The 13,101-nt window shown below is 39.0% G+C and overlaps 1 protein-coding gene across 1 annotated transcript; it reads left to right on the top strand.

Moving 5' to 3' along the window:
- Nucleotides 1-6,762: 6,762 nt before the first annotated feature.
- dera (deoxyribose-phosphate aldolase (putative)) lies at nucleotides 6,763-13,101 on the top strand. The gene is made up of 9 exons (XM_041780395.1): nucleotides 6,763-6,894; nucleotides 7,828-7,925; nucleotides 8,253-8,400; nucleotides 10,210-10,305; nucleotides 10,401-10,535; nucleotides 10,793-10,921; nucleotides 11,885-11,997; nucleotides 12,125-12,274; nucleotides 12,385-13,101. Exons 1-9 carry the CDS (start codon nucleotides 6,864-6,866, stop codon nucleotides 12,439-12,441), a joined length of 957 nt encoding a protein of 318 aa, XP_041636329.1. The 5' UTR covers nucleotides 6,763-6,863; the 3' UTR covers nucleotides 12,442-13,101.

The following is a 13,101-nucleotide window of genomic DNA, read 5'->3' as shown; positions in this document are numbered from 1 at the left end:
ATCGGCAGGGGTTGTTAGTTTGTTAGTTAGCAACATAACTCAAAAAGTTATGGACGGATTTTGATGAAATTTTCAGGAAATGTCAGAAATGGCATAAGGAAGAACTGATTAGATTTTGGGAGTGATCCAGATCACCATCTGGATGCAGGATTTTTTTAAAGGATTCTTTACTATTGGGAGATAGGGCTTATGGTGGAGGTCTGCGCTCTCCGAGTGCTTTTCTAGTTACTAATGTAATGTTATGTATTTCATATTATGATCCTTTTATTATATGATATGGTGCCATGTTACAGTCATGGACAAACACATGTACACATGTTTATTTCCTTCATGCGCATTGGAACAACACAAAAAAAATGTAAGAGGTGCTGGCAATCTAGAAATCACACCTGAAGCCAGGTAGAATGTATAAAAGTTGACTTAACCTATATGTTGTGTGCCTGTGTGTGTCACACCAAGCATTGAGAAGAGAAAGAAGAGCCCAGAAATGTCTGAGGACTCAAGAGGCAAAATTGTGGAAAAATATGAACAATCTCAAGGTTGCAAGACCATCTTCACAGATCTTGAAATTCCTTTGTCCACTGTGCGTAATATAATCAAGAAGTTTATAACCCATGGAGCTGTGGCTAACCTCCCTGGATGTAGATGGAAGAGAAAAATTGACAAAAAATTGCAACGCAGGATAGTTGGAATGGTGGATAAACATCCTCTGTCACCTTCAACACAAATTCAGGCTGTCCTGCAGACTCAGCGTGCAAAAGTGTCAGCTCGGACCATACGTCGTAACCTGAATGAGATGAAGCGCTATGGCAGGAGACCGAGGAGAACCCCACTGCTGACAAAGAGACATAAAAAAGCCAGACTGGAGTTTGCAAAAATGTACCTGAGTAAGCCTCAATCCTTCAGGGAGAACATTTTGTGGACAGATGAGACTAAGGTAGAGCTTTTTGGAAAAGCAGGTCATTCTACTGTTTACAGAAAATGGAATGAGGCCTACAAAGAAAAGAACACAGTACCTACAGTCAAACATGGTGGAGGTTCAAGGATGTTTTGGGGTTATTTTGCTGCCTCTGGCACTGGGTGGCTTGACTGTGTGCAAGGAATCATGAAATCTGAGACTATCAAAAAATTTTGGGCCGCAATGTAGGCCCTAGTGCCAGAAAGCTGGGTCTGTGTCAAAGGTCATGGGTGTTCCAGCAGGACAATGACTCCAAACATACCTCAAAAAGCACCAAGAAATGGTTGAAGACAAAGCGCTAGAGAGTTCTGACGTGGCCAGCAATGAGTCTGGATCTAAATCCCATTGAACACCTATGAAGAGATCTCAAAATTACTGTTGCGAGAAGCACCCTCTAAATCTGAGAGACCTGGAGCAGTTTGCAAAAGAAGAGTGGTCCAAAAATCCAGTTGAGAGGTGTTAGAAGCTTGCTGATGGTTATAGGAAGTGATTGGTTACAGTTATTTTTTTCCGAGGTTGTGCAACCAAATATTAAGTTGAGGGTGCCAATAATTTTGTCAGCCCATTTTTTGAGTTTTGTGTAAAATTATGTCAATTTTGTCTTTTTTCTTCAGATTTTTTGTGTTGTTCCAATGCACATAAAGGCAATAAACACATGTATACCAAAAACATTTGTAATTGCAACAATTTCTGGGAGAAATGGTGTATTTCTGGAAAAATTCCAGGTGTGCCAATATTTTCGTCCATGACTGTATGTGATGTTTTGTAATGTTATGTTATTATATTATGTATTTTATGATTATATTTTCTGATAGTTTCAGAGATCTGAAGTGAGTGGGAAGAAGAGACAACGAGGAAGACCCAGGAAGTGGGTGAGTATTCCAAACACTGTACGTTTCATGCAGTTTTATTATTTTAATTCAACGGGACTTTAAAATCTGATTAATCATGTTAGTCTGACTGAAGTAGTACTTAAGTAAGTTTTATCCTCCACTGATATTTCCACATTAACACGTCCCTCGCCCATCACATCCTTTTTTCAAAGTTTCTTGAATTATGTTGAAGTTGGTTTTAATGTGTCTTTCTGCTCTTGTCTCCTGAAGCCTCAGCAGGTCGTCCCAAAAACCTCTACTCAGGTGAGACACATACCTGGAAACACACCTGCAGCACATATTGACCTCTCACTACGTTAAAAAGTTAGTGAGAGGTCAGTGATTGAATCAGATTGTCCTTCTGTGTGACTGAGAAATGTTGAATTCAAACTGTGTCTGAAGTTAGCACTAGAAAACATCCCAGACCGCCTCTGTATTCTGTCTGAGCTATATTTTCACTGAGGAGCATCCATAAAGCATTAAAGATTACACCTTTGTATCTGAATACCCAGAAACAAATCCAAATCCTTGTTGATGTGAAGTATGAACTGGTGATACAGTTCATACTTCACATTTACAGTAATAACCTTCACTGGTACTGTTTTCTCTGCAGGAACAAGTAGAGGAAGGAGAAGAAGAAGGAGGAGGAGGAAAGGAGTCTGCAGATTAAACCTCCACTCAGTCAGAGCACTACCTCATCATAAAGATGGACTGTGATGGCATTATAATGCTACAGCTTTAATTTTGGTCCCTTCAGCGTATGTAAATGTCTATAAATGTGATTTTTAAATGTCTATGTATTTTAATAATTCTCTTACAATAAATATGTGAGACATTTTTCTGACAAATGTGATTCTTGCTCTGTGTTCTTTGTAATGTTTAAATCAATCAGTCGTACAATAAAACCATTTATGATACATGTGTTTGTCACATTTTACAGTGTTGATAAAATGCAGGATTTATATTTAATTAACTGAGGTTAAAAGTTTCCAGCTCAGTCTTCTGTGTATTCTTTTAGATGTGCATACGAGAGAACTACTGCCCCCTGCTGTACATTTGGTTTCACACACCTTTTATTAGGCTTCAGGTGGAAACTGTGACTGAAACAAATGAATATAAGATATATGAGTCTTCCATGTTTCGAAAGCCACATCCATTTCCTTAGAGGGGCTGAGTCAGGGGGGCGGAGTCAGACAGCTCATTAACAACAAAGCCACAGACACAGAAACAGTTCATTCTGAGCAGGGCTGAAACAGAGGGGTTTTTAGGCATGCAAAAATCCAATACTGGATTGTTATTCAGAAACAAACTTCACAGGCATGTGCTGGGGACCTCTGACGCCAATATAAACTTGTCTTAAAGGGGTACAATATGTGACCTTTAATATTTGATATGTATATTTCATGCTGAAGTAGTTTTAAAAGACTGACTAGTTTAAAGTGTAAAAAATAATAATTCATAATATTTTTAAAGCAGTTTTTGGGAAGTCGACATTTTTTGTCAACAGGGAGAAAAATTGTTAGGATATAAAAGGAATTCTTTTTTATTCTATTTTTTATTATTGTTTTTTATTGGAAGACAAACAATAGAGACAAAGACCGAGACATGTAACAGGACAGGATAGATAGCATACAAGCAGGCTAGTTTTACAGTTTTGAGGAAAGATGACAAACAAAACAAAAAGAGGTGTGTGAAATCCAGACTGATTTAAAGGAACTCTTAAGGGTAAAGAGGTCGTCACAGTGAGCTGTAAAAATATGGGCATCCATTCAGTGACATCAAACGTGTGATGTTTATGACACTGACTCGTCCCAGAGCAGAAGAAAACTGAACTGACACAACTCTCCTGAAGACTGAATGGACTTAAAACACTGCAGCTATCAGCCTCCAACCCCACATTGTGAGTGGGAGAAAATCAAGAACAAGATTCTCACATTGTGTGTTTCTAAACTAAGAATAGTGACTACAAAGAAAACCAAGCTTTTGCTAACTATTTCTATATTTGCATCCATCTCATGCAGCAGATGGTTTTACTGTTATAAGTGCTGAGAAGGCCTCGTTTTTCATTTTGCTTTGTAATCAACACAATACTCTGCCACTTTCCCCTGGCTGGAGCAGCTGGAGCACTCAAAGTCCTTTTGACCCTTTGGTGTGTAACAGCGAAATATGTTGGCCAGATCGATGCCAGATGTAGTGAGGTTTTCAATGGCCTCTGTTAATTCTGCCTCCTCAATACCCTGACTGCCTGCGGGCAGGAATACCTTCTCAAACACAAAGACACGATTGCTCCATTTCCCAGAGTTGATGAGGTTTTTGATGAATTTAAGGATATTGTATTGGTTACCTGGGTTTGTACAGGTTGTTGGACAAGAGGAGGCATAAGAAAAGAGAACCAACAAACCACCGTCTATGCTGGTGAGTTTTATGTCCTTCAGAAGTCGATACTCAGCGTGTTCAGGCTGTTTGACTTTAGCAACAACAAGTTGATCCCCTTTGTACACCTCACCAGCATTAAGTTTGTCTGTAACGCTCTTCACAGGGTTTTGTGTAAAGACTTCTTCCAGGTTTTTTGGGTCATCATCCTTGATGCTGAGAGCCAGACTGTACATACCACTTAGACCATACCTGTTAATAGAGAAAGCATTAAATTGATCATTCGGATGTCTTATCTGTTGAATTATGGAAATATTACTCGTGTTATTCTCACTCCTGTTGTATGAATTGACTTTTGGTTTGAATAGAAAAAAAAAAGTCTGTGTTTATGCCAAGCTAGCTGCTGTCATGCAGAATAAAAAGTAAAATTCCAAAGACTGAAGCTTTCCTCTTTAGGGACTGTTGAACATTTACACTCACTTGTTCTGGATGCCTTTTATCAGCTTTGCCAGCTTGTTCTGGTCTACAGCAGCTGAACATTCAGCAGACATGAGGATTACCAGCATCACAGTCATCCATCGTCTGTCCATCTGAACACATGGAGACTAGAAAAGAGTCAAACTGAATAAGGTTTCATAGATTTTATAAATTCTAATCCACAGAAATTATAATCAAACATACCTTTGATGAAAGTGTCAGGAAATTCAGCCACTGATCCTGTGGAAGAGGTGACAATTAAATCCAAAAACAGAATTATTCAGTATTCTTCTGATACACATACTCGGATCAGACACTGGCCAGTATTAGGACATCTACATCTGGTTCGTTTATTTCAGATGACTCAGTAAATAATTTTACCTTTAGAAGCAGCTTCTCTTCTTCAGAAGTTTAACTTGAGTGTGGGCGATCAGCTTATTCTCTAATGTTGAAAGAATGGATGTTAAAACTTTACCTGTCTGTATGAAGAGAAGGAGAATAAGGATCTGTCTTCTGGTCGAGTTCAGAAGGAAAGATGATGTGAACCGGGAGACGAAGAGCATTTTTAAAGAGCAGCATCACAGCCATTCCCAAAGTGGCACCATGACTTTATCTGGGCATGCATCATTCTTAGTTTGAATTTCCTCATAGTGAACAATGGGCACTCAGTTTTTCATTTGCATTGTTCTTCGTCTGAATTTCCTTGTAAGGAATTATGGGCACTGATAGTCCCTCATTTGAATGCCCACATAGTGAACTACGTTTGCATCTCCTTATCAGTGCATCAAATTTGTGCAACGGTATTAAATCAGATCTGCCAGTTACATTTAGAGCCTGTATAGGAGAGGAAGATCTTTTTACAGGCTGTAGGAACATAAGTAGAAAAATATGTAAACAGAAAAACAGGCACCAAATTGTAATTTTGCCAAGGGTGCCAAAAACAGCTAGAGCCGGCCCTGCACCATACCACAATATGGACTCCATTATGTGTTCAGAAAATGCTAAAGCTTTAAAGACCATGCAAATAATAAAAACATATTTATACAGTGTGACTGTGCAGGACTGAAAACAAGACTGAAGATTAGATGAGCTATATTATTCATTTCATACATTTTGCAACCGTTACGTTTAGTACCTTGTCACCTCAAGTTGACACTGCCTTCCCCCTGGAAAGATGTATTTCTGTTATATGTGTTTTTGTATTTTGGTTACTGCTGAAATTTATTATTTATGTCTGTATTTATGTTTCTGTATGTTTGTCTCTGTGAACACCTGTATATACGTTTGTGTTTCATCTTTTGTTTTCAAACTGTTTTTATTGTCTTTTGTAACATAAACAACAGTATACAGCAATGGTTGAATACACTTGTCCATACACAGTCACCTGATTTTCCACAAAATTAAAAAGTAAGGAAATAGTTTATCATGAACAAAAATACGAGGATAAAACAGTAAACATATACATTTCACAAGAACATTGGAAACTACATAAATACATAATAAAAAAGCGAAGGGGGCAGGGGTGTTGCACAACATATTTATGTTATAATTTCTTCTTTTTCCTTATTTTCCTTGTTCCATGCTCTAAAGAACCCAACTAACTTGTGTTCATTTGATTGAAATGATCAAGAAAAGGTTGCCAGATCTTATAAATTTTCCTCTCCTGTTTTTTAACAGGCGATTTACCCAGCGTTTTAGGGGCAGAAAAACAGTCGGATTTTGGCACCTGGGACTGATGTATGCTCACACGTTTTATTCGCATTTTGTCCGTATTTACGTGTGCACGATTTAGTAACTCGCGTGCCTTTTTTATCCGTATCTCGAGCACTAGATTTTTTTATATTTTAAGACTGCGTTTAATTTGTATCTTATGGAGCCTAATAGATTTGCTGAGATACATCTTTTTATTATTAGCTACTTTTCTGTATGATCATATTTTTTGTCATTTTGTTTTTTTGTATGTTTTTTTTTTAACATTTGAGCAGACTAGACTAATTTTCAGTTTTCAAATTGAGCGTAAAAAAAAAAAAAAAGGTTTAGTATGTTTGCTGGAGCTTTATTGTGTAGAAGGGGTTGTACTTCCGGAAGTCGATGTTCATCAGGAAGTGAAGTGTGACAGCTCAGTTGGTAAAGTGTGTGGACCTTTGATCGGTTCTTCAATTTATTAGCCTTTATTCGTCATCATGTCCGCGAGGAACCCCGGAATTCCACTTGGTAAGAACAACACCAACACTAACGTTTCCGGAGCTGTTCATGACGTCATTTGTTTACGTTTAAAAGCGATAGCAGCATGATTTTTTTTCTTGTTTTAAACACGTGAGTCAAAGTTCAATTCTACAGCCTGTTCATTTGAACTTAATAAAGGACACTTACAACTGTTAAATGTTACATTCATGTGCTATTGTTATTATAGAACCGTTCACGTTTGCTGCTGTTTAATGTTACTGACTGCATGTTCCAGTTTTCATTACATAGGACTGTAGAACTGTTCACGTGTTAAATATCATCACTTGAGATGATTTACTTTTCCAAGAATATGACTGTAGAGCTTCACATTAAATATATGATTTTATATGTTTTATCTATTGCCCCAAACATAGGGTTTAATGTGTTAAGGCTCTGTTTTAACTGGTTTAATCAGTAACATGTGAGAGAGGACTGACCGGAGGGACACACTGTAAAAAACACTGTTAAAAGCCTAGTCATACACTGTAAAACAAACACTAACCAGCGGTAATTTGGTCCTTTTTCTTGAGCTTTTTAAATCTTGTTTTTTTTTTCCCATTATATTTTAAGTAGTGTTGTACTTACTGCAATGTAAAAATCAGACATTAAGATAGACATATGAATGTCTTAAAGTAATATAAAGTCTAATAATTACAGTAAAGAAGATGCTCAACTGTGTTTGACCACCAAACATCATGTAGTTAATGATATCGTGTATTCTCTGCTGATGGTCAGACGGAGGCGTTCATGTAGATCTCATGACTGCCAGTCATGAGTTACCCTCGCTCCTCACCATGTCCTCCCTCTTTTACAAACATTGTATCCACTCTTACTGTGTTCAGTAGTGTGTGAATCTCTAACATTTCATCATCTTCTCTATGTGCTCTTATTTTCCCATGATCCTCTGCTGCGGTGTGTTAGATCTGCAGTGGGTGTCAAAGGTAAAGGTTAACACTCAGGCCGTCCTGAAGAGGGCTCAGCACATCCAGGGACTGAAGACGCCCAAGAAACAGTGGCAGGTACACAATTTACAACTACACAACATACAACATTGCACAACACCACACGTGGGTCATAATGCAGCAAAGATGAACCATGAAGACACGACCCTACCTGATCTGATTGAGCATGAATAGAGCTGATCTAAGAGAAGAGTCAGAGTCAGGTTTACTACTGCATCTGCCTGCCGTTTTGTCTATTCTCTTCCTGTTTGATCTGTTTTTAAAAATTCTTTCTTCCTTCACTTTGACGTCTAAGGGATGAAAAAAGAGACAGTCTACAGTTATCTGCTCTGACATCATTTTTACATTTTTAACCTTCTTGTGTTTTTCTTCTAAATGCTGCAGGCGGCGTGGCTCCTGAAGGCGGTCACATGTATCGACCTGACCACTCTGGCGGGGGATGACACGCCGTCTAACGTCCACCGTCTGTGCCTGAAAGCTATCCAACCAATCAGATTCGACCTGCTGAAGAGCATGGACATGCACGACAAAGGTCCAACAAGCACACAATGGATACAAAACAAATAAACAACAAACACAACAAATTAACTACAGACTACGCAAGTATAAACAACAGACACAACAAATAAGCAAAAGACCACAAATAAACAACAGACAAAACAAATAATCAACAGACACAACAAATAATCAACAGACACAACAAATCAACAGCAGACACCATAAATAAGCAACAGACACCACAAATAAACAACAGACACAACAAATAAACAACAGACACAACAAATTGGTATCAGACACAACAAATAAACAACAGACACCACAAATAAACAACAGACACAACATATAAGCAACAGATACAACAAATGAAAAAACAAGAAAACAACAAACTACAGAAATACACGACAGACAAAACTATGCCCAACTAATAAACAACAGAAAAAAACAAATAAATGACACAACAAATGGACAACATACACAAAATATAAGCAAGAGACACAACAAATAACACACAACAAACAAAAAGTAAATAACAGACACGACAATAAAACAGCAAATGAAAAAAAGACAAAACAATAAACAATAGACTCATCCAATAAACAACCAACAAACAACAGAAATAACAAACAAACAATAGACATAGCAAATAACCCATATATTAACTAGAAAAGCACTCAGAGAGCAAAACCTCTGCCATCAGCCCTATCTCCCAATAGCACAGAATCCTTTAAAAACATCTCTGGATCCAGACGGTGATACAGATCACTCCCAAAATCTAATTTGCTGATTACTCCCACCCTGGTGGGGTGGAGACACGATGAGGCAAAGCATTGGCTTCGCTACATGTGGAAGTCACGGCAGAGGGTGAATATTCCTCTATTCCTCCCAGCATTGTGAGTATTCACGCTACAATTCACTGTCTTTCTCTTTGTTACGCCCTGACTCGTCTCCTCGACCGAGCATGTCTTTCAAACTCTATAAACTCCAAAACTTTGAATAAGTTACTCATGTCCGCCACCTCCTGGTGTAAAGTGGTAACAGCGCAGCCCTATGTCCCAATAGTACAGAATCCTTTAAAAAATTCCTGGATCTCGACGGTGATCCAGATCAGTCCCAAAATGTAATCAGTTCTTCCTTATGCCATTTCTGACATTTCCTGAAGACTTCATGAAAAATCTGTCCACGACTCTTTGAGTTATATTGCTAACAAACGAACAAAAAAATGAACAAACGAACGAACAAACCCACCCGATCACATAACCTCCTTGGCAGAGGTAACAATCAACACAACAAATAAGCAATAGAGAAACATTGGACAGAATAAAAAAAAAACAAAAAACAAATAAAGAGCAACCACAGCTAAGAATCAATATACCCAACAAATAAACTAAAAACAACAAATAAACAACACATGAACAACATACACAGCAAATAATCAACAAGATCTTGAAAATACATCAACGATAATAAAATCATATTTTAATGTTGTTTGAATGTATTATGTTTTTAAACAAGCATTTATAAAATCTCTGGTAGTAGAAATGCCTGGTATTGTTGTTTCACAACGATGGTACATCAGGAACTAGAAGGGTCGTCATGTTTCACAGGGGGAGGTTTCACCACTACACCTGTAACTCTGTTTAGAGGTGACAGGAGGTACTGGAAAATTAGAAATAGAATTGAACCTCTGACAGCAGAATGTAAAACATGACGATAGCTCGGTTTATCTAGCAGGAGGGAAACAGGTCACTTCATCACTGTGAGTGTGTTTCTCCACTGTGACAGCAGTGTGTGTTGTCTATTTTTGTTCATTGCTGTGTATTTTCATGTTTTGTATCTCCAGGTATAACCACGGCGGCAGTGTGTGTGTATCCTGCTCGTGTTGCTGATGCTGCTAAATCCCTTAAAGATGCTAACTCCAGTTTACCTGTGGCCTCAGGTGAGTCACATGACCCTATTACACACCTGACTTAACCTTTTTCTGTGTTAGGGTTACCTGATACTCTGTCTCACTTCTCTCTCTCTTGCTCTCAGTGGCGACTGGTTTCCCTGCAGGTCAGACCCCGTTGGAGACCCGCCTACAAGAAGTTCGCCTGGCCGTGTCTGATGGAGCAACAGAGATCGACATTGTCATCAATCGAACACTCGCCATCACAGGCCAATGGGAGGGTACGCTTTAGTCACATGATCTGTCTCTTATTTTCCTGTTTCTTTATGTTTATGGTCATTTTGTTGTTTCAAACGCTGCGTAGTTGATGTTTAGATGGGGGTGTTTGTTTTATATTTATAGGTGCATGTCAGTAAATTATAGTGTCAACATTAACACAAAAAAGTCTAAAAATATTATACTCTGTGTAATGAATCTAGAACATATCAAACTGCCATCTGTTACGAAGTTACGAAGACTCTCCCCCCTCTCTCTGTAGCTCTGTATGATGAGATCCGTCAGTTCCGTTCGGCGTGTGGAGACGCTCACATGAAGACCATCCTCGCCATTGGAGAGCTCGGCACCTTCACTAACGTCTACAAGGCCAGCTTGGTCGCCATGATGGCTGGTATGTGTTACTATGTGTTATTCTGTATGTGAGGGAGCACCTCTCCTCCTGAACTAAGTCAACACAACAACATGTGAAGGCAGCAGGTTTTCAACGAAGTTAAAGGTGCAATTCATGCTGTTGTCCTCTTGATGGTGCTGCTGCCCAGCTTTATCTCCATCACACTCAGCAGGTTGTAGGACTGTGACAGAGATGATTATTAGATGTCTCTGTGTCCTCTGCTGCTGAATCTGAGAGACTGTAGGAGTAAAAAAATGATGATAGAACATGTAAATCACATTATTACCACACATGTTAAATAACCACACATTAATCTGAGACACATATTAAATAGACACGTATTAATCTGATTCTGAATGATCTCCACGCTGTTGTCAACGTTAATAATCGATCCCTGACGTGTAATTAAGACGGCGGCGTGGGGAGCAGAAACAGTCTGAACTCATCTTTAATGGACTGAAAATGTTCATCTCTAATGAAGTGTCATTACAGAGCCCAGCAGAGCATTGTGGGTAATCTATCAGCTGGCCTGTCTTCATCTTTTTCTATTTTTATCAGAAAGATGATAAAACAGGATGGACACTGAACAGAGGATTTACTGAGCTCATGTTCAGATTGTCTTTTCACATTCATTAAATCTTTTATCAATATTTTAATTTAGCAACTGAGCAAACCAGCTAACTGTGTAAAAAACATATGATTCAGCACAAAAACAGGAGTGAAAACAGAGAAAAGGCAAAGAGAATGAGGACATAATTTTACCTGAGACTGAAGGAACTACACCTCCTGTAATCCATTCTGACTTCCTTTGGTCAGCACTAATTAAAGCTCTTCTGATGAGACCCAACAGGTGACGTTACCTTCTTCCAGACTCTTCTACACCTGTCTCTGCTGGAGACCGATGGATATCGTTATTATTACTTAACCCGAACCCCTTTGTTTGTGTTTTTTTAATGTGCACAGGTTCAGACTTCATCAAAACGTCCACAGGTAAAGAAACTGTCAACGCCACCCACCCAGTCGCCATTGTGATGGTGAGAGCCATCAGGGACTACTTCCTGTCTACAGGACATAAGGTACACTAACAATGGTTTATAATAGTCTGATTAAACTAAAACAATAGATCTAGGAATAAATTAATTCTCTAAATTATTAATCCTCGTTAAAATAAATCTACATTATTAAACCACTGTCCGTTTGTAGATCGGATTTAAACCAGCGGGGGGGATCAGGACGGCCCAGGAGTCCCTGCTGTGGCTCGCTCTCATTAAGGAGGAGCTAGGAGACGAATGGCTCCACCCACACCTGTTCCGCATCGGAGCCAGCAGCCTATTGGCTGACATCGAGCGCCAGGTGAGGAGAGACTCACAGATACAGATGGATTAGTGAGATGTAAACTTTAGTGACTAATCTTAAACCTCAGCTAACATGGCCTTTAATCAGTTAATTTATTGATTTTTCAGATCTACCATCATGTAACCGGACAGTATGCAGCCTATCATGAGCTGCCCATGGCCTGATCATGTGACTTCCTGTTTGCTGACCTCATGGATGTTCTGAAGGCTCGTTGATGCTCCTTTATGTTTGAAAATTGACCTGAAACACTTAAACGGTTAAACCACCACTGCCCTCAGACTCACACGTAACATCTACATAAACAAATCCACCTACTAGAGGGCGTGGTCTCTCTCTAACCTCCTCTCCTTCTCAGGCGTCCAGCTGACCTTCAGTCCAGTAGGTAGAGCTGGACACTGGGATGAGAGAGTGGAGAATGACATGGGGTGAAAGAGCCACAGGCTGGACTTGAACCCAAGCCACTGGGACGTGACCTCGCCACAAGGCCATCTCCTCCTTAAGTGTTCCTCTTCTTGAGCTTGATCTGATCCACACTGCTACCATGGGTCATGTTGATATTAAAACATTTGGTCTGGATCTGTCAACAAATACACTGGTGAAATAAACAGCATATGGTCAGAAGGCTGTATGTATCACTAAGCATCAAGGATCAACAGAGTGTTTTCATTCCAGCATAAACACACTGATGGTGTGTGTATGAACACACACCATCAGTGTGTTGTTGTTATTGTTGTGATGGAGAAGTGTGACTGAGAGAAGAACCAACTGACTGAGAGTAAATGTAAAATAATAAAGATTTAATCAAATAAACACTTGAAAAACAA

Source organism: Cheilinus undulatus, linkage group 23, assembly GCF_018320785.1.
Source record: "Cheilinus undulatus linkage group 23, ASM1832078v1, whole genome shotgun sequence".
Taxonomy (NCBI): domain Eukaryota; kingdom Metazoa; phylum Chordata; class Actinopteri; order Labriformes; family Labridae; genus Cheilinus; species Cheilinus undulatus.
This window is presented reverse-complemented; position numbering and strand designations above follow the sequence as displayed.